Raw genomic sequence first — 24,153 nt, 5'->3', positions numbered from 1 at the left:
GTAGCCCGAAAAATCAAAATCAGTCATAAATAGCATAATCCTGTTTCCATCATACGAAACTTAGCGGCGAAAACTAGGAATGCTAAACTCAGAAGTAGCAACAAGGACAAAATTATTAAATTCCAAAATAAAGTGTTTTTTATTTTAAAATTCGAATTCATATTTTAAGCAAAATGATAAAGCTTTTATATTTCTTTCTTTCTTGAATATCAATATTCTCAAATAAAATGATACAAAAATTTAACTTCGAAGTATCAATATTTATAGTAAGCTTTCACATTGTAATTTTATACAAATATATTTACTTTGTAATATTATATGTCTTTATCTTTAAGTTGTTTCATGTGCATTATTTCCAAATTAATATTCACGTTGTTTAAAAAAATAAAATGTGATATTTCTCTAAGTCTATATATGTGTGTCTTTATTTCTTTAAATGCTTTTAATTTCTCATCATATTAGTAATGCACATTAAAAATTCACAATGTGGAAATATTTTGTTGAGCTCACCGAAACAGTAATAACAGGCTGATACTTATAATTCAAAGCTCTGCTTCTTTCTTCGTGCCAGCAACATCTTAATCTTAGATTAAGAGTAAGCACAAAAATGCTCCCCCACACCCAAATAAACTAAAGTAAATTTTAAAAAGTCAGAAGTTCGAGGGCTTTCGCATAGTTAACTGTTCTTCCTTTTGTCTTCTGAAGAAGAATTGTCAACTACTCGAAAATGTTCAAGCTTCAAGGGTCTTTTGAAATATTTCTTTGCCCTTGCTAATAGTTTGTCATTTTATTCATATTTTTTATTTATACATTGTTTTCATATTTCTGAAATAACATTATGGATTTCAATTCAATGACTTCTTAAAAAAATTATTTCACAGGTGGCCTAAGTAAATGTTCTAATTTTCCATTCATTTTCAGTGATTATGAACAAACTGTATAATTTGTTAGAGAGTGCAATCCAAGAACATAAAATACAAGAGAATTCATACACATGAATAAAATACACGTGTAAATCAAATTCTGGTTTATTAAAAAGCCGAGTGAAAAAGAACAACTTTGTATAACATGTCTTATGAGTTTTAAATACACGTACAATAACTCCATCTATCAAATGGATACTATGCATTCATAATTCATTGTTACATAGTTATTTGACTGTTAAATCAAACATTTGCAATTATGAGTCAGAAGTGTTTCACGGTTACTTGTACCTGCTTTATCTAATCTAGTCATGATATTAGCGATAACTTACACTAATGTAACCTGGACTTCGATATCCCGCAGTGCTGTAACGACAAATTATTTTCCCTTTGTACTCAAGGATTATATAAATTGACGGACAATCGGATCAACGAGATTTTGAACAACTTGAATACTTGCATTTGATTTCTGTAAGTAAACAAACAAACAAACAGTATTTTTAATTTAAATAAAATTATAACATACTTTTATTAAAGTTATTGATAATAAGTAGCAAAACCATTTTCTTTTTGTTAATTATAGCTTTTTATGAAATAGGTACTTAACTAGGTTAAACAAAATGGCGTCTGTTTAGAAACCAAAGATGAAAGTCAAATTTTTTTTCTAATTGTGTTAAAAATTTTACTTTGACTATAGATTTGTATTACTCTTAACAACTAACACGATATAATAATTTATTTATTGTTCATTTAAAATGTATATGATTCAAATAACTTGAAAATCGAATATACATTTAATTCAAATAAGTGACTATTTTTCCGATGTATTCGTGCAAAGCAACACAATAGGCTACCTAAATTCAAGAATCGCACCTAGGAGTTTAGTATTGTAAATATTTAAAATTAATGCTCACCAATCGGGAACATAAATGATTGACCTCTTACTAAATAATTAAACATACTTCAAAATTTAAAAAAAAAATTCATCTTATAATTCAAATATTAAAAATGTTAAGTTTATTGATCGTTAACTAATTTAAATTTCTACATCATGATTTAATTTTATGGAAGAAAATAATTCAAAAAATTATTATTTTTAACAGTCGTATGTTCTTTTTAGTTATATGAAAAAATATACAGATACAAAGGTGTGTCGCCCAAAAAATCAATTTCATTATGTATATATAATTTTATATGTAAAAAAAGGATTATATCATGAGGAAAAATAGTGCGATTTTACACAGCACATCCAAATCTTAGATGAAAAGTAGTTATTTGTAATACTACATAGAACATAGAAAAAAAGAAGGAAACAACGCAGCCACAAAATAGTCATGTATCACATGGGTACACACCATAAAGTGGATAGTTACGCAATGAGCTCTGGTTTTTTCAGGTAGTGACGGAAGTAACACCCAAATAGTGTTGGGGTATACTGTCTCTCCAACTCAACTTCAATTTAGTAGGCCTCACATTCTTAAGAAAAAAAAAAAGAGGGAGAAGAAGAGCAGAAGTGAGTGCTCTAGCCCACAAAGTCCCAAATATTTACCACCTTTCGCTGTCTGTAGCCAGATGTGGTAAAAAACTGTAAGGGGAAAGAAATAATTGGAATATAATACATCCATGGAGGAGACACAAAAACTATCCTTGAAGTTGGCATTTCAATCCTCATAACGATGTGTGGACATAAATACCACAATGTTAAAGTATTACTATACCAAGCACAGTCTAACTTGTTAGTATAACTCCCGTCCTCCACCCATCAAAGCCACCGACAGGATCTTCAAAGGTTCTACAGTACTCCATAGTAGCAGTAGTTATACAGGACAGTGATCCGTCTACATTAATACACCTACACAAATTATTTCTTCTTCTGTTTATTATGATTTAGTTTATACTATTTATAAAAATTATATACATGTTTTTATACTTCTTACAAATTAATTTAAAATATTTAGTTCGAGTTATTTTATTAAATTCATTAAAAATCAGTTTATTCATTAATATATTAATACTTGAAATTGGGAACTGTTCATTGTTACAAATTGTACAATACTCGAATGGCTGTGAATCATACACTGTGTGGTACTATTTGGCAAGGGAAATCCAAAAATGTGAAATGTAAAACCATTTCTTTTATGAAAAATATTAATATCACAATAATTATTAATTATCTTAACCTCTAAATTAAGTATTATTCAATATTTCACATATAGGTATTTTCGATTTGTAGAACTGTAGGATAAGTATCATTGATATAATTACTTATTAATGGATGATTAGGCTAATTAAATCATGAACACATCTATCAGTTAAATAAAATAATTTCTGATTTGAAAAATTAGTGATAAATTTATTTTTTGTAATAGTAAAAATATAAGCTGGCAAAACTGCTTAAACAATTAGCACCCACTGGTATACCTAGTGCTTGTTTATGGATATGCTTATCAAATGAACATAGGTATCACATATGCAAAAACTGAACATACTTTTGAAATTGCTAACAATTAAAATTTGTTTTTCTATCTTTATAGCTAGAGTTCTAAATTAATCTATTAATGAATTAATCTCCATTACAAAATCGTTAATGTCACAGTTTTAAATAAATTAATAAAATCGTAAGTTTTCTTTGTATCGCTGTTTTTATTTATTTACAATTTCTTAAGCTTTCAATACAGATGTGTTATTTTAATTATGCAGAAATCATGTTTAATACTTGAATTTTATAATACTTTAAGAAATAACTGAATCAGTAATTTATTTAATAAAACTGCAATTGTTTTAATATACTTTTTTACTGAACTAGAAATAACATAAATTATAATGGGAGATAGTGTTTATTTCATTAGTTAAAAATTGTGCATAAGAACCTTTTCAGATAAAATCAGAGTTACAGTTGGCTTCATCAATAGGCACGACAATATAATTATTCTAAACTGAAAAAGTTGGGTACATTGGATATTTTTAAATTAATAAAAGCTAATATACCTTTAATTCTATTAATCACATAACATATCCATTCCAGCTTGGAAGATAATATGTGAAATAATTAAGTTTGAGAATATAATAATTTATGTTTTTCTATATAAGATTTATTTTTTATATAAATTTTGTAGCTATTCTATATTTGCCGCTTTTTTCCGTGATTTTCCGTAGTTAACCTTTAGTATATCCAAATTACCAGTAATAACATGTTTATGAAAAAAGAGTCTGCAAATAATTTAAATAACAATCGCATCATAAATTCTGCACGTTTATCTTTCTTTCAGTTGTCTACAAAATCTCCCTGTATATAAGAGGTCTTATTGGAGTTTCATATTTAAAGCTAATAACACGTTTTAAATATATTTTAAAGGAAACATTTTGTTTACAGAATAACGAAAAATTTTAAAATTTATAAATTATTAACAGTAGTATGTTTAAAATTAATTACTGTTTACGATTATTTTCTTTTTTTCGCAATTCATTAATTATATCATTTAAATTATGCACCGTAAGTCTAAATCTTATAATATTTGGGATTACATGTTTAACAATTATTTTAAAAATCAAATGCGTTTACAATTATAGCTAATAGTTTTAACTTTGAGATATTTAGTTCTATATATCATTGTATAAATAACTACGGCTACTCGTAATCCGAGGGTCGCGGGTTCGAATCCCCGTCACATCAAACATCCTCGCCCTTTCAGCCGTCGGAGCGTTATACTGTTACAATCATTCCCACTATTCGTTGGTAAAAGAGTAGCCCAAGAGTTGACAGTGGATGGTTATGACTAGTTGCCTTCTCCCTAGTTTTACACTGCTAAATTACGAACGGCTAGCGCAGATAGCCCTTGTGTAACTTCGCAAAATTCAAAACAAACCAAACCAACTACGGCTACTAGAAGGTAATAAAACTTGTTATCTAAATGTGTATAAAACTGAATAAAATCAACCCATTTAACCTATTTTTCGCTTTTCCTCTAGTTTTATTATTTTTTACTGATACTATCTAGACAAAAGAAGTTATAATAACAATTGTTATTACTCAGATTTATAGCAGCAGTTATAGTATTAATTTAAATTAAATTAAACCGTAAGGATACAACATTTTATACTTAAGAATATAAAAGTTTTCTTTTCATAATCTGTCTGTTTCTGTGTTCACAATTTCTAAAATTGTAATCATTGTTGAAGCAAAGGGTTGAATTCTAAAATATTCTGGTACAACTGAATTTACCACATTATCTTAACTCCGAGACCTACGTAGTTTCATGCAAATATGTAAAAAATTAGACTCTGTCCAACATATTGCATATTATACATAATTCATGTTGATAAATAAATTACATTTTTGACTTTACAAAAAGTTTGTTTCTGAATTTCGCGCAAAGCTATGCAAGGTCTATCTACGCTAGTCGTCCCTAATTTAGCAATGTAAGACAAGAGGGAAGGCAACTAGTCATCACCACCCACTGCAAACCCTTCGGCTAATCTTTTACCAACGAATAATGGGATTGACCGTGACTTTACAAAACCCCCATGACTGAAAGGGCGAGCATGTTTGGTGTGACAAGGATTCAAATTCTCGACCTTAGATTACGAGCAAAGAGCTCTAACCACTTGATCATGCCAGGCCATGTTTACAAAAGGAATAGTTGTAATAAATAGGATGAACAAAATCAAGACAAGGACATGTGAGACCTCGCTTGTTATCACGTTTCTAGCCACAAGGATAAACTAATATACAGCTAGCTAGGATGAATATAGTCGATACGAGATGGAAAATGCCCATAAATTAAATAAACAAAGATAATAAAATGGTAGGGTATATGCTTAAATTAATACAGTAACACATACAATATTCGTTAACATTAATTATATAATAAAGAAATTACACTACATGAAAAAATAATGTGATTTTACACAATATATTCAAACCTTAGATGAAAGTAATTAACTGTGATATTACGTAGAACATGAAAAATGAAACAACGAAGTTACAAAACACACATTATCATTAATATTTTACTTAACTTATAGATGTATTGATAATTTAATTAGCATCAGTAATCCATTAATAATTAATTACATCAATATTTATTCTGCAGTTGTACAAATCGAAAACACCTCTACATGAAATATTGAGCGATATTAACTTAGATATTAAGATAATTAATAATTATTGTAATATTAATATTTATCATAAAAGAAACGGTTTTAGAGTTCAAGTTTTGGGACTTCCTCTCCAAAGAGTAACGTACCAAATAATATTACACAGAGCATCATACATCCACAGTAACTCGGGTATTTTAGGTTTTATAACAATGAACAGTTACCCATTTTAAATACAGTATTAATATATTAGTGAATAAAATGATTTTAATGGATTTAATAAGATAGCTCTAATTAAATATTTTAAACTATTTTGAAATAAGTACACAAAATGCGTATGTAAATTTAAAAATAATAGTGAAACGAAATAATAAAAACACAGTAAGAAATAATTTCTCATTTTTGTAGGAGAAATTATTGGAATTACTTATTTGGACCATATCTTATGTAGGTGTATTAATAGCGATGTGTCACGCCATTTAATACCTTCTACTTTGAAATTATCGTAGCAACTTCTATGGTAAAAGAGTAGCCCAAGAGTTGGCAGTGGGTGGTGATAACTATCTGCCTTCCTTCTAGTCTTACACTACTAAATTAGTAACGGCTAGCGCAGACGGTTGTCATGTAGTTTTGTGCGAAATTCAAAACAAACAGAAACTTCGAGGTCCTATCTCACAAACTACGAAGACACGATACTAACGAAAGAAATATCCATTCATGGACTTCTTGAAGCAATAAAAAACACACACAAAAAAACAAATCTTCGGGTGAAGATGAAATACAAGCCATCCTTCTAAAAAAGGGCACTCCGAAATTGTTTGACCACCTAAAAGCAATTTTTAACTTATCTCTATCCTCAGGATACATACCAGCTTGCATAAGGAAGGAAAGCCAGCAAATAAACCTATTAGCTACCGACCAATCAGCCTGACCAGCTGTGTAGGCAAAATTCTTGAAAAAATAATCTGTAATAGACTCTCCACATTCTTTGAGATAACATCAAAATTACCAGAAAAACAAAATGGATTCATTAAATTTAGACAAATAACTGACCACGGAGTTAGACTAACAGAAGGAAAATAGAAAATGTAGAGGGTACCTTTTCTGAGTACTTTACTCCAGAAGCTGGTGTCCCTCATGGAGGGATGGTTAGCCCTATACTTTTCATCATGTATATAAACAATATGCCATTGAAGGATCCTAATCATGGGTTCTCTTCACATTTCACTGATGATGTGGCAGTCTGGAAAAGTGCCACAACACCAATAATAGCAGCCACAAACATACAACTGCAACTAAATAGAATAATCAAATACTGTCAAAAATACAAAATAAAAATAAATACAGCAAAAACACAACTTGTTGTCTTTACAACACTGACCTAATACAAAAAAACTACAGCCTGAAATATATATGAATGAAACACTACTTCAGACTGCCGCATCGGCAAAATTTCTTGGTCTAACCTATGATTCAAAATTAACATAGATTAACCATGTAAATAAAATTAAAAATAAAGTCTGGCGAAGAACCAACTATGTTAGGTGACAAGAATAGTGGAGCATCAACAGACAACATACTAAAAATTTACAAAACATACATTAGACCAATAATCGACTATGCAGCTCCAGCATGGATAACTGTAAGTGACAAAACAATTAAAACCAAACTACAAACAATCCAAAACACACTCCTCACAACAGCATATAGAGTTCCCAGAGCAACATTATCCCAATTTATACAAAAATATTCAAACATACCAACCTTACCAGATAGACTCCTACATAGTACAATAATGTACTTTGATAAAAATTGAATGAAAAGCAAATTACTATGCAAACTAGACAGGTACCTCATACATGATGAAGTTAGTCCTAAACACCTCTCCCCAATCAATATATATTTTAAACATAAAAAAAATATTGAAAAAAAATATATATATAATAATTTAAAAAACATATACATATAAATAAAAAGTAATAAAAAGTGCTACCAACAAACTAGACATCTTACTAATAGGACAAAACAATATCTATACATGGACATTGCCCTGAAAAGGATCGGAGTAAATTCAATTCACTCTGACCCAAAAAGCAGCAACTAACACCATCAAACAACTGCATGACCACACAAGTACAGGAAGGAGGAAGAGGTTAAAGAGCACCTGACCCTCCAGGGTACATACGTATCATACCCAAACCCCGAGAGATAGAGAAGATTCTATCCAGCTATGTAGGCAAAATTCTTGAAAGAATAATCAGTAACAGACTGTCCACATACCTGGAAATAACATCAAAATTACCAGAAGAACAAAATGGTTTCAGAAAATTCAGACAAACTACAGACCATTTAGTCAAATTAACTGAAGCAACTGTTGATAGTTTTAATAAACAAGAATGCACTGTTGCTTGCTTTCTTGATATTGAGAAGGCATTCGACACTGTATGGCATAACGGTTTCCCGTTCCAAACGCAAGAAATGGAATTACCATGAGAAACTATTCGCTAGCTATCAAACTTTCTGGAAAACAGAATATGTAGAGTTAATGTTGAAGGGACCTTCTCAGAGTGTTTCACTCCAGAAGCTGGTGTCCCTCAAAGAGGGGTGGTTAGCCCTATCCTGTTCATCATGTACATGAATAATATGCCTCTAAAAAATCCAAATAATGAATACACCTCACAGTTCCCAGATGATGTGGCAGACTGGAAAAGTGCACCAACACCATCCACAAACATACAACCACAATGAAGTAGAATAAGTGAATATTGTCAAAAATAAACACAACTAGTAGTATTCGCAAAGTTAACTAAACATAAAAAAGCACAACCTCAGATCTATATGAATGGAACACTCCTTCAGACTGCTACATCTGCAAAATTTTTAGGATTTACATTTGACTCAAAACTAACGTTGGTAAACAACATAAATAATATTAGAACAAAAATATGGCAAAGAACAAACTATGCTAGGAGTCTAACTGGTAAAAATACAGGGTGTTCGGAAAGTCACTGTGCACTTATATATTTATTAACAAACATGTTTCAATATAGAATACAGGAGGTAAATATGAATGACAATTATAAACAATGTTGAAAGTGACCCCCGTTGGAATCAATACAGGCCTGGATCCTTCTTATTTTGTTTCTAAACACCACTATCGGTTGCTGGCTTGAAATAGACTGAATACAATATGATTAAAAAACTGCACAGTGACTTTCTGAACACCCTGTAGTTGAGCAACAGCAGATAACATCATAAAAATATATAAAACATACCCTAGAACTGTCATTGACTATGCAGCCCCTGAATGAATAAACACAAGTAAAAAACTACTTCAGCTTATAAAGTACCATGAACAACATCATCTGAATTCATGCATAAATACGCACACATAAAAGCAATAGCAGATAGACTCCTACATAGTACAATAAATTATTTTGACAAAAACTGGAGAAAAATGAACTAGTAAACGAACTTGACAGGTACTGTATACACGATAAGGTTAGACCTAAACACCTTTCCCCAGTGAATATATATTTTCTAAATAAATAAAAAAGGCCACCTATAAACTAGACTCCACATTAGTTTAGGGATTAATTAATAAACAATGAAAGTGTTTATTATGTAAATGTTTTATAGTTAATACCTAACTAATGAAAGTGCAAATAATCTATGGAAATAGAAATGATTTATTTGCACCAAGTATATGCATAGATAGTTCATGGTCATTGCCCTGAAAGGGGGCTGAGTAAGTGCAGGTTACTCTGGCCCATGTGTACAACATATAAATACACTTGACAGCTGTAAAACCAAAATTTAAAGGAAGGAAGGAGGGAGAAGTCAACAAAACCTGACTCTCCTGGGTATATAAACATCAATACCCAAATACCTATAAGAGAAGTTCCTATCAATAGCATAAATGAAGGTTTGGAGGATAAGAGCTATACTAATAATTTATATTGTGCTTAGTACAGTAATAGCTAAATATTGTGGTATTTATGTCTAAACATCATTATGTGGGCTGAAATGTCAATTTCAACAACAGTTTTACTGTCTGCCCCATGAATGTATTGTATTCCAATTACTTCTTCTTTCTTTTTTTTTATTCGTGAGCAGCTACTTTCCCACAAACAAACAGCGAAATATGCTAAAGACTTGGGACGTTATGGTCTAGAGTACTCTGACTGCTCTTCCTTCTTTCTTTTTTTAATGAATGTGAGGTTTGAGAAACTAAAGTTAAGCTGGATAGATGGTGTACCACCAGCACAATTTGGTACACACACACACACACATATGTACAGGGTGACCCGTAAGTCCCTACCCATCCATATGTTATACTCAATTACGCATGTATTCATTTTTTTTTTCAGAGAAATGTGGCCAATGTAAGCCCATTTACATTGCTATGTTGAGGAAAATGTCTCACATGGCATCGCATCATATTATGCAGCGAGAATGAATGACAGCACACAGATACACTGAATACATAAGATATATGGATGGGTAGGGTCTTATGGGCCACCCTGTATATATATATATAAAGAGAGAGAGAGGATGAGGGGAAAAATTAAAGTTATAGCATTAGGTTATCATAATATATGATAAATGTAGTATTATCAAGATATGTATAAACACTAGGGTACCACAAGAAATATGGTAGTTTTTTTAAATATTGCCTAACACAAGTACAGCTGGAATCCAGATTTCAATTTACAACATCCAGTGTCTCCTTATTTCATACAAAATAATTTTCTGTAGTTTCAATAATTTAAAACTGCTGAATAGTTACAAGATTGTTACTACAAACTAGCACACATTTCAAAACTTATGAAGCTTCCACTTACCTCATTGAACTATTTTCCTATTTTTTACCAACCAGTTTTCTTATAATAGATTCTACATAATACTCTAGAAAACTTGGAGCATTACATCTGCTTTATTTGCCTATTTTGTATGAGCATCTAGTTGAGTGTAGAATTTTAACTGTAGAAGATTGGTCAAGAAATGTGGGTAACTTCTCTTTGCTCTAGTTGCTGTTGCAAGTTATTCCCCTTGTGGAAAATATTGCTCTAAACTATGATATCCATTGTTGGGGTAAACAGTACTATTTTCTGCTAGTGGTTTATCTTTAGGATATACACTCTAGTCAACTTCTTTCTCTAAATCCAGCCAAAATTGGAAAATTTGAAATAAACTTGTAAAACAATTTCTTATTGTTACTCTTATTTTGCAAACACTACACAATATGTAAATCAGTTCACTTATAAATAATACAGAGTAAGGGACTAAAGAGACATTTTGATGCTGTAACCACAAGCTTTGCTATTTTCCAGTTTTCTCAATGAACATTTTCTCATGATCTTCTCAGTTTTTGGTTAATTTAAACATAAATATATATCTTTAAACAAGTATATGGACATTTCTGTATGTATGAATACGTATAATAAGAGGAATAGCTCGTTACTGAGGCTAGAGGGCTGCCTAAGAAAGTAGTTGGATCTTATAAAATCCTCTTTTGGATGTCAAACGTTTGATGTTGTGGCTGTTCAGTACTGACTTTGCTGTGGTAAATGGTGATTGCTTAAGTATGAATGAAGAGATATAGCTCTGGCTTCTCTTAAGTCAGCAGTCATGTCAAAAATTCCAGAAAAATAGGTTTGATAGTCCACAAACCCCAGTTTGAGAAATGTTGATCTAGATAATATTACACAGCTAGTTATCTCTAATTCTGGTTCTATTATTGATTTGCTAAGGATATACAAACTGAAGAAATTATCCTTCAATTTTTTATGTGCTATAGGTATATCGTGTTTCCTTGAAAGTCATCCTATAATGACCAGGTGAGGCCCAGGAACAATGGACTACACAAGTGTATGTTGATGAGGGAGTCAAAGTATTATTTCAACTCACCTGTAATGACACAACTGTAGTGGATGAAGTGACTCCTGAGTGATGATAAAATATTGGAATAATTCAGCCACCGGTGTTTGTGGCTATCTGGGACAGTAAATGTATTTGCCTGTAGAATATTATATCTGGCCCCTGTTGGTCTCTGTGTGTAGTGGTATACACTATGATATCCAGTATGAACATGAATCCTGACTGAAGGAAGTTTAGCTCAAAATGTTAGTCAGGTGTAAGAACCTAGTAAAGTCTGGTTCATTGAAATGTTGGCATATGCAACAGATTCATTAACTACAGGTAATATCAGTATTCATAAATTTTAGAAATGGCAACACACAAGAGTAACAATTTCAATGTTTTGTGTCTAAAAGCAAGTTTTAAAAAAGTGGTTGTAACTGGGCTGCAAAAACCTTGAAACCTATAATTTTAGCTAAACTTCTGACCAGTCAGAATCAAGTTGGCCAGGCATCTTTAATCCTACTTTTACATGAGATAATTATTTGAACATTGTAGTTATCTTCTTTATCAAGTACTCATTTACATTTCTACATTAATCCTAGCTTAATGGTCAGGGGGTTTGCTGTTTGTGAAATGGAAAAAAAAAAACTATTTTAAGAGTTTCTTTTGGTGATCTAGGTGAGTTGGAAACTTATCCAACATTTCACAAAGCTCCTGACACTATCCAACTAAAGTAGAGCCAATGAACAAAGACAAGTTGTTAAATGATTCATCAGACATATAGGTTTTTGTTTGATAGGTTATTTCTGGTGTCTTCAAAGGGAACCCAGCTATCATTTACTTTGAATGTCACTCTTGTTCAGGAACAACAAAATAAAGTGTTAAAAACATTTGAAACATGAATGGAGCCAAACTTAATTTCAACCCAACTGTGCATGGCAACATCAGAGAACATGGTGGGATGTTGAAGAAAATAATCAAATATCCTCTTCACCAAATATGTATCAATCCTTGTAATGACTGAGAAATTGGCTACCACCTTTGAAATTATGTTGTTAAGTCTCTAGTTAGTATCATACTTTTGTGTAATCACATTCTTCTTCCTTGTTTTTGGGTGGGAGAGACCAAATAAGGCTTAATGGTTATCATTCCAAATTCTAGATTGGAAATTCCATGATTCACACCCTGTTACCAATACAAAAATATGTTCCACACTTCGGGAGCCATAGGTGTATTATGTTACTAATAGTCATATTCCACTAATCAATAACAGTATCCCTGGTGGGTGGAGTTGACTAGCTGCCTTTCCTCTACATTAGCACTTGAAAATTATGGATGGCTAGTGCAGATAGACCTCTAGTACCTTTTTGCAAAACTCATCAAAAGCATTTTCATATTAAATATAATTTCTGTTATTATGTTATAACTGCCCTTCATCACTGATAACTTAAAATAATTATCCTTAATTAAGACTTGGTTGTGTGAGCAAGTGTACATAGCTAATAGGACACTAGCCTTAGTAGTGCATTTGAGTGCTTCCAGTGGATGTTCAAATGTACTTCAGGTTTGCAAGTAAAAGTAACAATTTATTTAAGGAAATCTTGATCACCAATAGAAACACTGTCTATTAGCAAGTGAATTTGTTTGATTTAACTATCTTTCTGAAATAACTGTTGTTTTACACTTTGTCAGAAAATGTCCATATCTTTCTTTTTTCTAACTCAGTTTAGATACAACTATGTGGTATATTTCCTAGTCATTCCTCTTGTTGTTTTATGGTTACTACTTAAAAGTAAATCAGTGTACCTGAGAATACCATGTGTATTAGATAGAAAAAAGATGTATGTTATCTGCATTTTTCAGTCCCACCATTTGAAATTGTGGTAACAAACATATCGATTACTGCTATGTAGTAATCTCATGAGAAGACAGTTAAAGTGAACCAAGAAATATCCATGAACAGTGGCATAGCAATAGATCCAGGATAAATTGGTATTTTAAGTTTTGAATATTGGAATTGAGAGATAAAATATTCTGAAACACAGACAAAATTTTAACAGGGAAGGGCAGTAAAATATTTTGCCCCAGGGCCTTTTGAGAATAAGTTACACCACTGCTTATTAGCTATCAAGGTGAAACAACACAGCAAGTTTTTCATTTTGTATACCTCAAAAAGAAGTCACACAAATAAATATTCAAATTTATTAAAGAATATGGACTTATTGTACCTTAATGATACAAAATTCTTATCATATAAATCTTAAGATTAACAAATTTTCATGCACATTTTCTTTCTTTGATGTCTTACATGTCTTTGTTTTAGAGCAAAGCCACATTGGGCTATTTAAATACATAAAATTTCTGTCACTTGTGATAAAATTATTTTTTATGGAAATTTGCTTCCCACATTTTCTTAGAACAAACATGTTCTTATTGTTATTAGAAAACAACTACACATGTGCTGGTAATTCCTTTACAAAATTTAATTTACAATTAGAAATGAATTGCACTCAATATATAACTTATTACAAATTTAGTTTTATCTACAATTTTAGATCTTAAATATTAATTTGTTCCTATGAACATTTATTAACAATTGAACTTTAAAATTTAAATTATGGGTAAATTACCACAACATACCCTGTTAAAAAGAAAGATTTTCTAAGTTTTCAAAGCAACGTGAAAACAAGCTTTTCCAAATAAAACCCTCTATTGGACTTTGGCCGTCTTGTTTGCGTAAGGATCGGAAAGTTTGTTTTGGAATTTAGAGAAAGTTGCCCTAACTAGACTGCGCATTGGTCAGTTTTCCAACTCATCGTTTTCTTTTATTTAGGGCTCATGCACTAATGTGTTGTCAGTGTGACACTGAGGTCATAATAAGCCACATTTTACTGTGTTGCCGTTGCTACGACTCTCAATGACGGCACCATTTTAAATATGTTTTGTCCCCAGGTTTATTCACGATATTGGACAGTGTCATTGGCGATGGTGACACTGTCTACCTTACAAATGTTTTTACTTTTTTAAAAGGGCATTAACCTTTTAAACTTGTTTAAGTTTTTAATTCATAAATCAGACTTTTTTTTAAATATGATTCCTTTTTAAGAATTAAAGTACAATTAGTTCGATACGAAATTAGAAAATGGCCGTAATATCAAATAACTCAAAACTAGGACTGGGAAGGCTAACTTCAGGTCAATAAAGCTGATGTTTGAACTTACCTGTTAGTGATCCTAGCGATTTATGATAAATAAAATTATGCTACGGAAAGTCATTTACTACTTGTATTACTGTAGTTTCTCTCTCACTGCTGTAAACTAGATACAAAAATTAGATTTAATGGTATTTATCTTTTTAATTCCAAAATTAGTTTCTTTGTTTAACCTTAATTCTTTGTTTACGAATTTTAATAATTTTACTTTAATTTTCACTTTTTACCGGAAGTTTGGCGCAGATAGTCTTGTTGCTTTGCGCCATAAAATGCTAAGCAACCAAACAATATAAGTTTTCTGTAACTGGAAAGAACGTACCTTAGTGTGGTAGACAGTGAGTTAGAGGGTGTATTTTTCAAACATTGGAGATATGGGTGCACTATAAGAGAAAAATGGTTAAATCCTACTATTTAATTGAAGTAGCCTTAAAGGTTGTGGCAGATGCTGTTGACTATAACTGCCGTGCGTCTGCTTTATCAGTTCAGTATTAGGGATAATTATCACAGGTTGCCGTTACATTACTTTGTGCAAATTTTCAAGGAAAAGAAACAATACTTGTAATATTTTGTCCAAGTTACTTGGTGTATCTGGATACCATGCCTAGAGGAATGGCCGTAAAATATAATTAACTTATTAAAAACACAAAAGGCTTTTGTTTCTGGTGGTACTTTCAAACAACTTACTGATAAATTGCCTTAGCTGTAATTTAGAGTAATGACTAAACAATGAGTTATAATGTTATCATATTTTTAATAAGTTTCAGATTAGAGAATGGGAATCGTGTCAGCAGAAAATGTCCACATGGCAGGCCTACTCAGCATCTGTTTGGCAACAGTTGGACTAGGCCTAGTAATAGGTGGTGGTGTGCTGACGGGTATAGCTTATACAGAGGTTCCTCCACCTTTTGATGACCCTAATTATGATCGTTATAAGGGGTCAAATCCTAAAAGAATTGTTGGACCAATCATGATGGTTTTTGGGGCTTTACTTATGCTGAGTGGATGCATTTATTTTGCCTACGCCTTATGGATATCCAGTAGAAAAATGAAAAAAGCATACAGTGTGAGTGGTGAACCCAAGTCTGTCACTATTCCTCTTACGTAGAAAAAGGTTTCAAAGTATGTAAGTTATACCTTTTTATACTCTTCAAAATGTATCCTATAATTTATATGTGGCATAAGCATGTGTCAAGTATGTTTGGATATCTTTGGCAGTACATTACATTTGACAGTATATATTTTTGTGTGCTAGAAAACTAGTCTTAGGAATAACTTATGTTTAATTGTTGTATTATAGGACTGATATAATTATGAACTAACACTCAATCAAGCTTACATGTGTATGCAGCATTTAAGTAAAGTGATTTCTAACAGAAGTAGCCAACAGATTCCATAAATGTTAAACACAGAATGAGTCGAACATGGGCAGCAAAAGGAATAAAACAAAGTCCAAAACTCATACAAAATATTTATTTCAAACAAATGATAGTGAGAAGCAGTATTGTTTTTCTACTACACTCATCAGTTTCAGAGGTCATTTGAAATATTTATCTGTTTTTTTCAGAAGAAAAAAAAGGGAAAAGAATGTTGCATTAGATTAAGACATACAAAGGAATTATGATGGCACTCCACTATTAGGTCAGACTAAACTTCTTATTTAGTATTCCATAAGATTAAAATTAATCACATCAGTGATTCTTTTCAATATACTAATTTCAAGAAGTTAGATCCCTCGATTCATGCCACCCTTCAACTTGGACATGACCTACACTCTGAGGAAGTAATATAGTTAGTTTCTTACCTGCACTGTAATTATGAAGCCTTATTTACAAACTTTTAAAAATTTGATTTTAAAAAGTGTTCAATCATCTATCATTCTGTAAACATAAAATAGTCTTCATCTATTTCCAAATGGAAAATCCAGTGATTCAAAAGAAATGTGATAATATCATATTGTTTACCACTTGTTTGTTTATGGTTTAACTCCAATATTAACTGCCAAAAATTTCCATTATCTAAGACTAATCCTTCAAAAGCATTTTTCAGGAGCTTTTAATATTCTGTGTCTACCATGAAGTAAACAAATATTTTAAAATTTTGCTGAGGATTTGGCTTGGAAGTATAGGAGGGGAACTTGCTAGAGCTGAATCTATCTCAAAATGTGACTGTAGCCCCCATATCCAACAAAAACTAAGTACTCTTAAAGTTTGTCTCATTCCTAGGTACCCCTAGGCAATCCCATCCCAATTTTGTCACTGATAGTTGTATTGATTGCCAAAATCTCACTATGATTAGCATTCATGTTAAGAAGGAAAAGAATATCTCTTTGTAGACAAATTAATATCACTCAATCAAGCCAGAAATATTTTATCAGCTAGAGGTACTTCACACAGTGCTCATGTTATCTACAGTGGGATTCAACCATCACTAATGCAGAAAATGGTTCAAATTAACATACTGAGGTATGTGAAACATTATATGGCCATTATTGTGTTAGTTAGAAATGTGATCCTTAAACTTTTCATGCATATAACAAATAGATAACTGGCTTTGGACTGTATTCAACTTATTCCTTGTATTAGTTACACAATCACAAAGGTTATTCCCCTTTAGTATTTTTGGACTGTCTCATAGATGATGTCAATGGAAAATCCTTTATGCTTGCATTAACTGGTTTTCTAATCACATCAGTCATGTAAGGGTTTAGAAACACCCGAGAACTTTGTCTTTACTATTTTTCTTCAGAAGAGAGATGAAGTGATGTGGGTGATAAAATGAACTATGGAAGACTTGAACTGTTTTATTTATCTTGCATCTTCAATTAAGTAAAGCATTTTATTGTACTGTCAAACTTTGTAGTTAGTTTCCTTATTTCAGCTCAATCAGATTAAAATTCAGATCAGCTTTACAATATATCTACCAAATCTCTTGTTACAGTTATTTTTCTTAGCAGTTTGGTATTACTGTACTGTAGAATATCTCAACCAAATCTCTTGTTACAGTTATTTTTCTTAGCAGTTTGGTATTACTGTACTGTAGAATATCTCAACCGTTCCAAATTAAAACGTTTGGAATACATTTCAAATTTCTGTATGGTACTAAATATTTATGAAGAAAATGAGTTATATGACATCTGCACCCCACATATAAATGCCAAATAGCTGAAGACACCCCATGTCAGGAATTTCGGGAATTTTTCACACAGACAAGTAGGAAGTAGTTGACATATGTTAAAACGTAAGCATATTTATTCATACCACACTTGGAGACTATTTTTAAATGGTATTTCTCATTAATCGACTACGTTTTTAAAGCATCAAAAGTTCTTTTACTAGCTCTTCCAACAACTTTAATATTGCTTATCAGTTTATGTAGAAAAATATTTCTTCTATTTAGAGGTTCTGTTCATAATTTGCCCTTTCTAAGGTCTTAAATCAGTTTGAATAAAGAACAGCATCACATTTTCTTAGGGGATGTTAAGTACACTTGACTCGGTAGGGACTCTTAGGTTGACATGTTCATTCATTGGTGTTGAAATTTCTTTAAATTGAACCAATGTGGCCTTACAGCGAGAACAAGTAAATTTATAAATTAAATATGAATGTAAAGGAGGAACACGGTTCTTAAAGCTAAAAAAAACTTGTAGACGACAATTAGGTTTAACAATTCACAATGCAACTGTCTGTAGGTACACCTTGGAATAGCACCTGTCAACTGATTCCTAATAGTTAAAGAATATTTGCCCATAGATATTAAACTAATAATGATAAGATATTTAGGAAGTTAAATTATACATGATACAGTAATGCTTAGCTTATTTAAATAATTATTACAGAATTTGGAAAATCATTTGGACGTAAGAATTATTTGATGTCATTGAATTATTTATGCAAAAACTTGAGTACTGAATATTTTATGAACAACATAAAACAGTATTTTAACTAACTCTTTAAAATATTTGGAATGAAATTACAATATGTAAATACAAGTTAGTACAGCCGCATTTAGGTAGAGCAGGCAACATCTTTAGGGCGGGGACTGGCACGGACAGGTGGTTAGGGTAGGGACCGGCACAGACAGGTGATTAGGGCGGTTGACAAGCAGTCTGAGGGTTGCGAGTTCGAATCCTTGTCCCACCAAACCTGCTTACCTTTTCGCATGGAGGAGTATTATAATTTTTCTGTCAGTTCCGATATTCGTTGATGAAAGAGAAGATCAAGTTTTTCACTGCTAAGTTAGTGCAGGTAGCTCTCGTGTTACTTTCTGAGACATTTAAACCAAATAAAGAAGCTCAGTACAACAAATTCAAGCGGCAACAAAAATTTGACAAGGAAGAAGTGATAAATGTACCTGACCTATCCAGGTTCTCAACGACCTAAAAACCTGGTGCCAAAATCAAAACAAAACAAAAATATTCCTGAATCATTGTTTATTAAAATTTGTGATGCGGGAGTGCCTCAACCCAACAAACAAGATCGAGATACAAATCAAGAGTGGTTATGTGACTTGTCATGTGATTATTGCCGCAAGTAATACAAATATTTCAGTTCTAAAACAATGACTGGTAGTAGAGGCTGTACTATACTTTAATACGGCCCTACAAGTTAGTAAAGGTTATTTCTGGCAAACTTTTCATGAATTGGCCGTTGTTCTTGCAAATTAAAAGTGTATTTTTTGTTTAGAATTAAGCACAAAACTACACAATGGGCTATATGTGTTTTGCTCACCACGGATATTGAATCCCAGTTTTTAGCTGTGTGAATCTGCTATGCCACTAGGGGGCAATTAAAAGTGCCTGGTAATTAAAATTTATGAGCTTACCAGTATTTCAAAGTGAACTTTATACAACCATCTACTGTTAAAATACTGAAAATATTGGGAAGCTTGGTCAGAGTTCTTAAAGATGGTAAAAGTATCTTCCATATACCTGCGATAGTAAATTGGTTTAAATATTTGTGGGCAAATTTCTTACTACTACTTTACATAATGACAGAAAAATAGATTGGTCAAAAATGGCACCAACCTCGAACCTATAGCAATGCCGTGTATCTGAAAATTAGATTAATTAAATTCTTTAACACTGATTTGGGAATAGTCACATTTGTAAATCAAATATAGCTTTAACAGTGCCTTTCTTTAATGCACAGACATTCCAATTTAGAAATTAGAAACTTTTATTCTGTACTTTAAAAGCTTAAAATCTTAACATATATATATGGGTGTGGGTGTGTGTATATTTGTTTAAGTCAATGATCGTTTTAAGGTTAATACAGTTTTCATCTAATATAAAAATGATTGCCATTTGACTGGCAATTAATTACATTCAATCAAATACTTTCCTAATAGGGTGAATAGAGCTACGTGATTTCTATCTTAAATTGTTGAAAAACTACTAAAACCTCAGTGATGTCGAGAAAACCCACTTTTAGAGAAAAATATACAGTCATGTGAAAAAATTAGGGCACCCTTTGAAAGCCTGTGTATTTTTGTAACATTTTTGGATATATAGATATTTAATCTCAATTTTAACAATACTGAGAGATGCTAGGAATATTAACTAAACAATTAAAACTGAAGAAAAGACTTTTCAAGATATTTTGTAAGATGCTAAAAGAGGTCTCCAAAAACCCTAAAATGTCATCATGGGACCTACAGCAGGCTCTGGCTACTGTTGATTTGAAAGTGTATGCCTCTACAATCAGAAAGAGACTGCACAAGTTTAACTTGCATGGGAGGTGTGCAAGAAGGAAACCTTTGCTCTCTAAGAGAAACATCAAGGCCAGAGAGAATGTAGACAAAGACCAGGACTTCTGGAATAATGTCCTTTGGACAGATGAGTCCAAATTTAAATTATTTGGACACCAAAACAGAGGACATGTTTGGCGTAAACCAAATACAGCATTCCAGGAAAAGAACCTCATACCAACTGTGAAGCATGGATGTGGAAGTGTCATGGTTTGGGGCTGCTTTGCTGCAGCAGGACCTGGACAGCTCACAATCATAGAATCCACCATGAATACTATTGTGTATCAGAGGGTGCTTGAGGAACATGCAAGTCCATCTGTAAGAAAATTAAAGCTGAAGCGGAACTGGACCCTGCAACACGACAATGACCCAAAACATACCAATAAATTCACCAAGGACTGGCTGAAAACTAAGAAATGGAGAGTTCTGGAATGGCTGAGTCAAAGCCCAGATCTTAAACCCATTGAGATGCTGTGGGATGACTTGAAATGGGCTGTACATGCAAGTAACCCCTCAAACATCTGAGAGCTGACAGAATTCTGCATTGTGGAGCGGGGCAAACTTTCTTCAGACCGATGTCAGAGACTGATAGATGGCTACAAGAAGTGTCTCACTGCAGTTATTTCAGCCAAAGGGGGTAACACTAGCTATTAGGGGGTAGGGTGTCCTTACTTTTTACTCAGTTCGAATATGCATTTTTGTAGAATTACATTTACAGAAGATCTTGAAAAGTCCTTTCTTCAGTTTTAATTGTTTAGTTATATTACTTTAATCTCTCAGTATTGTTACAATTGAGATTAAATATCCATTTATCCACAATTTTTACAAAAATACACAGGCTTTCGTAGGGTGTCCTAATTTTTTCACATGACCCTATATGTAAAAATGGCTTGTTTGGGTTAAGAAAAATTTTACATAGAGGAGCAACAAACCGATAAAGGTCAAAACGTTGTTTGCTCCTCTATGTAAAAAATTTTCTCAACCCAAACGAGCCGTTTTTATATATACAACTAAAACCTATCTGTTCTATCCAGCCTAACTGATGAGCAATAGCATCCCCGTTGCACCAAGCATGCTCCCCCTTTCAGCCGTGGGGGCATTATAATGTTTCGGTCAGTTCCACTATTTGTTGGTAAAAGAGTAGCCCAAGTGATGACTAGCTGCCTTCCCTCTACTCTTACACTGCAAAATTAGGAACTGCTAGCGCTGATAGCTCTCATGTAGCTTTGTGTGAAATTCAACAAAAAAACGAGCAACTGCATAAATGCAGATGTTCCCCCTATCTAGAGTAAAAAGTGATTGGGCCTATTTTTCCCCTAGTTATAGTTACGATTTTGACTGATTCAGCCTCTCTTTTGGCTCTACTTCTGGTATTGAACGAAAAGCCTCCTCAAAGCAACTTATGGAAGATAAAAGACATATCTGAAAATATACTTTTAGTTGCCTGTGATTTGAATTATGAAATGAACAAGTCAACATTACATGCACACAAAAAAAGGACACATTTGATTCTTTAAGGCCATCCTTTCACATCCACCCTTGAGGTCTACTAAGGTATGAGGAAACTATTGATTCCCATCATAAATCTTGTAAATTTCTCGCCTCCTCAACTGTCAGTGGCAACTCATTTCATAAGTCATCCACCCTGTTAACATTTAAAAATGGACTTGCATGGAATCTAACCTATATTTTACAGATCTTAAATTTTTGTTCTCTGACTTAGTTTTGTGTGTTTAAACGTACGTATTTTATTAACAACAATTTTATTTCCCTTTTCTTATAACCTAGATGTTTGGTGTTTCTGGAGATTCATTTAAGCGGAGTGTGCCTAAACAAACAAAGGTTTCTGTTGGGACTCAAACATTACCATTAATGTTTTTCTTAAGGACCAACAGCATTTTTACACAGTTTGAAGATTAGTTAATTATTGTAATTTCTCTGTATATGTATGTATGATTTAGTACATTTAATTCATTCATCGCTAATTTTATATCAAAAAGGGCTATGACGTGCTTGTTGATAGGCCTTTTGTGAGAATTATTAAACCTGATGCAATAAAAGGTTTCTAGTTCTTTTTATCTTTTTTTTTTCTATTTTCTGCAAGTTCAAATATAGGTTTATTAAAATTTAAACAACAAACACAGTGTAAAACCTGTATTTGCATTTAATTTCTACAAAATATCAGCTTCAACTCAGTATGATAAAAGGTAAGAATTGGTTTACATCTTTCATAAAGTGAAAATTGTAACAAGTTTAAATTAATATTTAGTTAGTGATGATGATAAAAAGACTATCATGGTCATCTATGAACATCGGCAACATTCTGGGACAGCCACCCTGACTCTTCCATGTCCCAAGAACATTTCTCACACAATTGTGGTACTTTAAACTATATTGTTAGAATAATACTAGGAGGGTCAGCTATGTCGCATGGTTTACTTGGCACAGGTGTTAAACGAATTATTAAACCATATCTTATGCACCACAATCGTCCAGTGTTAGCAGTTTACACTCTTAAGAACCAGCACTGTTAGCTATTCAAATGCTAAGGTGTAACGTTATCACTGCCTTTTATTACACGTATTTAGTGTGTTCTTTAAATATGAAGATAATTCTTATGTCCAGTGTTTTAAATTAACTGCAAATATTTTCATTTTTAATAGTTGATATAGCGAGTATTCTTGGTACATTTGTTTACTTTATTCATGTCTGAGTGACATTTTAAGATGCAATTGTGCATTCTTGTCATTAGACAACGGTTTGTAAAGTCTTTTGTATCGAGGGGTTGTTATAGACAAGAACAACCTTTGTGAAACTTTTATAAAAAATATCTATAGCAATTTTTCTTATTTCATTTCAATTGGAATTTCAAGTGTTCTGAGCTTTTCATTAAAAACAATTTTACGACCTTATTTCAAAGTATTTTTATAGTATAGTTGCAAGTCTATAAATCCAACCCAGCAGTAGCGTGTTGTATTAACTATCTGTTCTGTGGAAAGCCAAGTAGTGTTTCTGTACGAAGATAAAATTACTAAAGTCGAGCTTTTACGAATTCAGAAAGATTAATTTTAACCAAAACATTTGATTACTTTTTTAAAAAATTACAACATCCACCACCTTTTCCTTCTTAAGTACGTTTTGATATTAAAATTTATTACTTAGCAAACCCAAGATATATTTTTGCAATTTTAATATTAGGAATATTATACATACAAATATAAACAGCTTCAACCTATATCATTTTTGTATAATATCTCTAGTCTCAAGCAAAACTGTTCAAAGTTATTTAGTTAATAAAAGATATCTTTCAGCAAA

General features: G+C 32.0%; 2 protein-coding genes across 6 annotated transcripts in view; one reads left to right on the top strand and one right to left on the bottom strand.

Moving 5' to 3' along the window:
* Positions 1 to 1,395, bottom strand: part of LOC143238686 (oxysterol-binding protein-related protein 3-like) — a 97,438-nt gene extending 96,043 nt beyond the window's left edge. Inside the window, exon 1 of the mRNA XM_076479133.1 lies at positions 1,256 to 1,395. The gene's annotated coding sequence lies outside the window, so the exon portion shown is untranslated. The remainder of the gene's footprint in view (positions 1 to 1,255) is intronic.
* Positions 1,256 to 24,153, top strand: LOC143238689 (uncharacterized). Of its 5 annotated transcripts, none has more exons than XM_076479146.1 (3): positions 1,256 to 1,394; positions 15,852 to 16,212; positions 22,627 to 24,153. In XM_076479146.1, exon 2 carries the CDS (start codon positions 15,866 to 15,868, stop codon positions 16,196 to 16,198), a length of 333 nt encoding a protein of 110 aa, XP_076335261.1. In that variant the 5' UTR covers positions 1,256 to 1,394; positions 15,852 to 15,865; the 3' UTR covers positions 16,199 to 16,212; positions 22,627 to 24,153. The 5 variants fall into 5 exon arrangements, with proteins under 5 accessions (XP_076335261.1, XP_076335257.1, XP_076335258.1 ...); XM_076479142.1 differs by having other exon boundaries at positions 15,852 to 16,216; XM_076479143.1 differs by having other exon boundaries at positions 1,268 to 1,394; positions 15,858 to 16,216.

Source organism: Tachypleus tridentatus, chromosome 13, assembly GCF_004210375.1.
Source record: "Tachypleus tridentatus isolate NWPU-2018 chromosome 13, ASM421037v1, whole genome shotgun sequence".
Taxonomy (NCBI): Eukaryota; Metazoa; Arthropoda; class Merostomata; order Xiphosura; family Limulidae; genus Tachypleus; species Tachypleus tridentatus.
This window is presented reverse-complemented; position numbering and strand designations above follow the sequence as displayed.

Excerpts from the sequence above, each read along its gene's own strand:
- LOC143238689 (XM_076479146.1), top strand. The coding sequence starts at position 15,866 with ATGGGAATCGTGTCAGCAGAAAATGTCCACATGGCAGGCCTACTCAGC.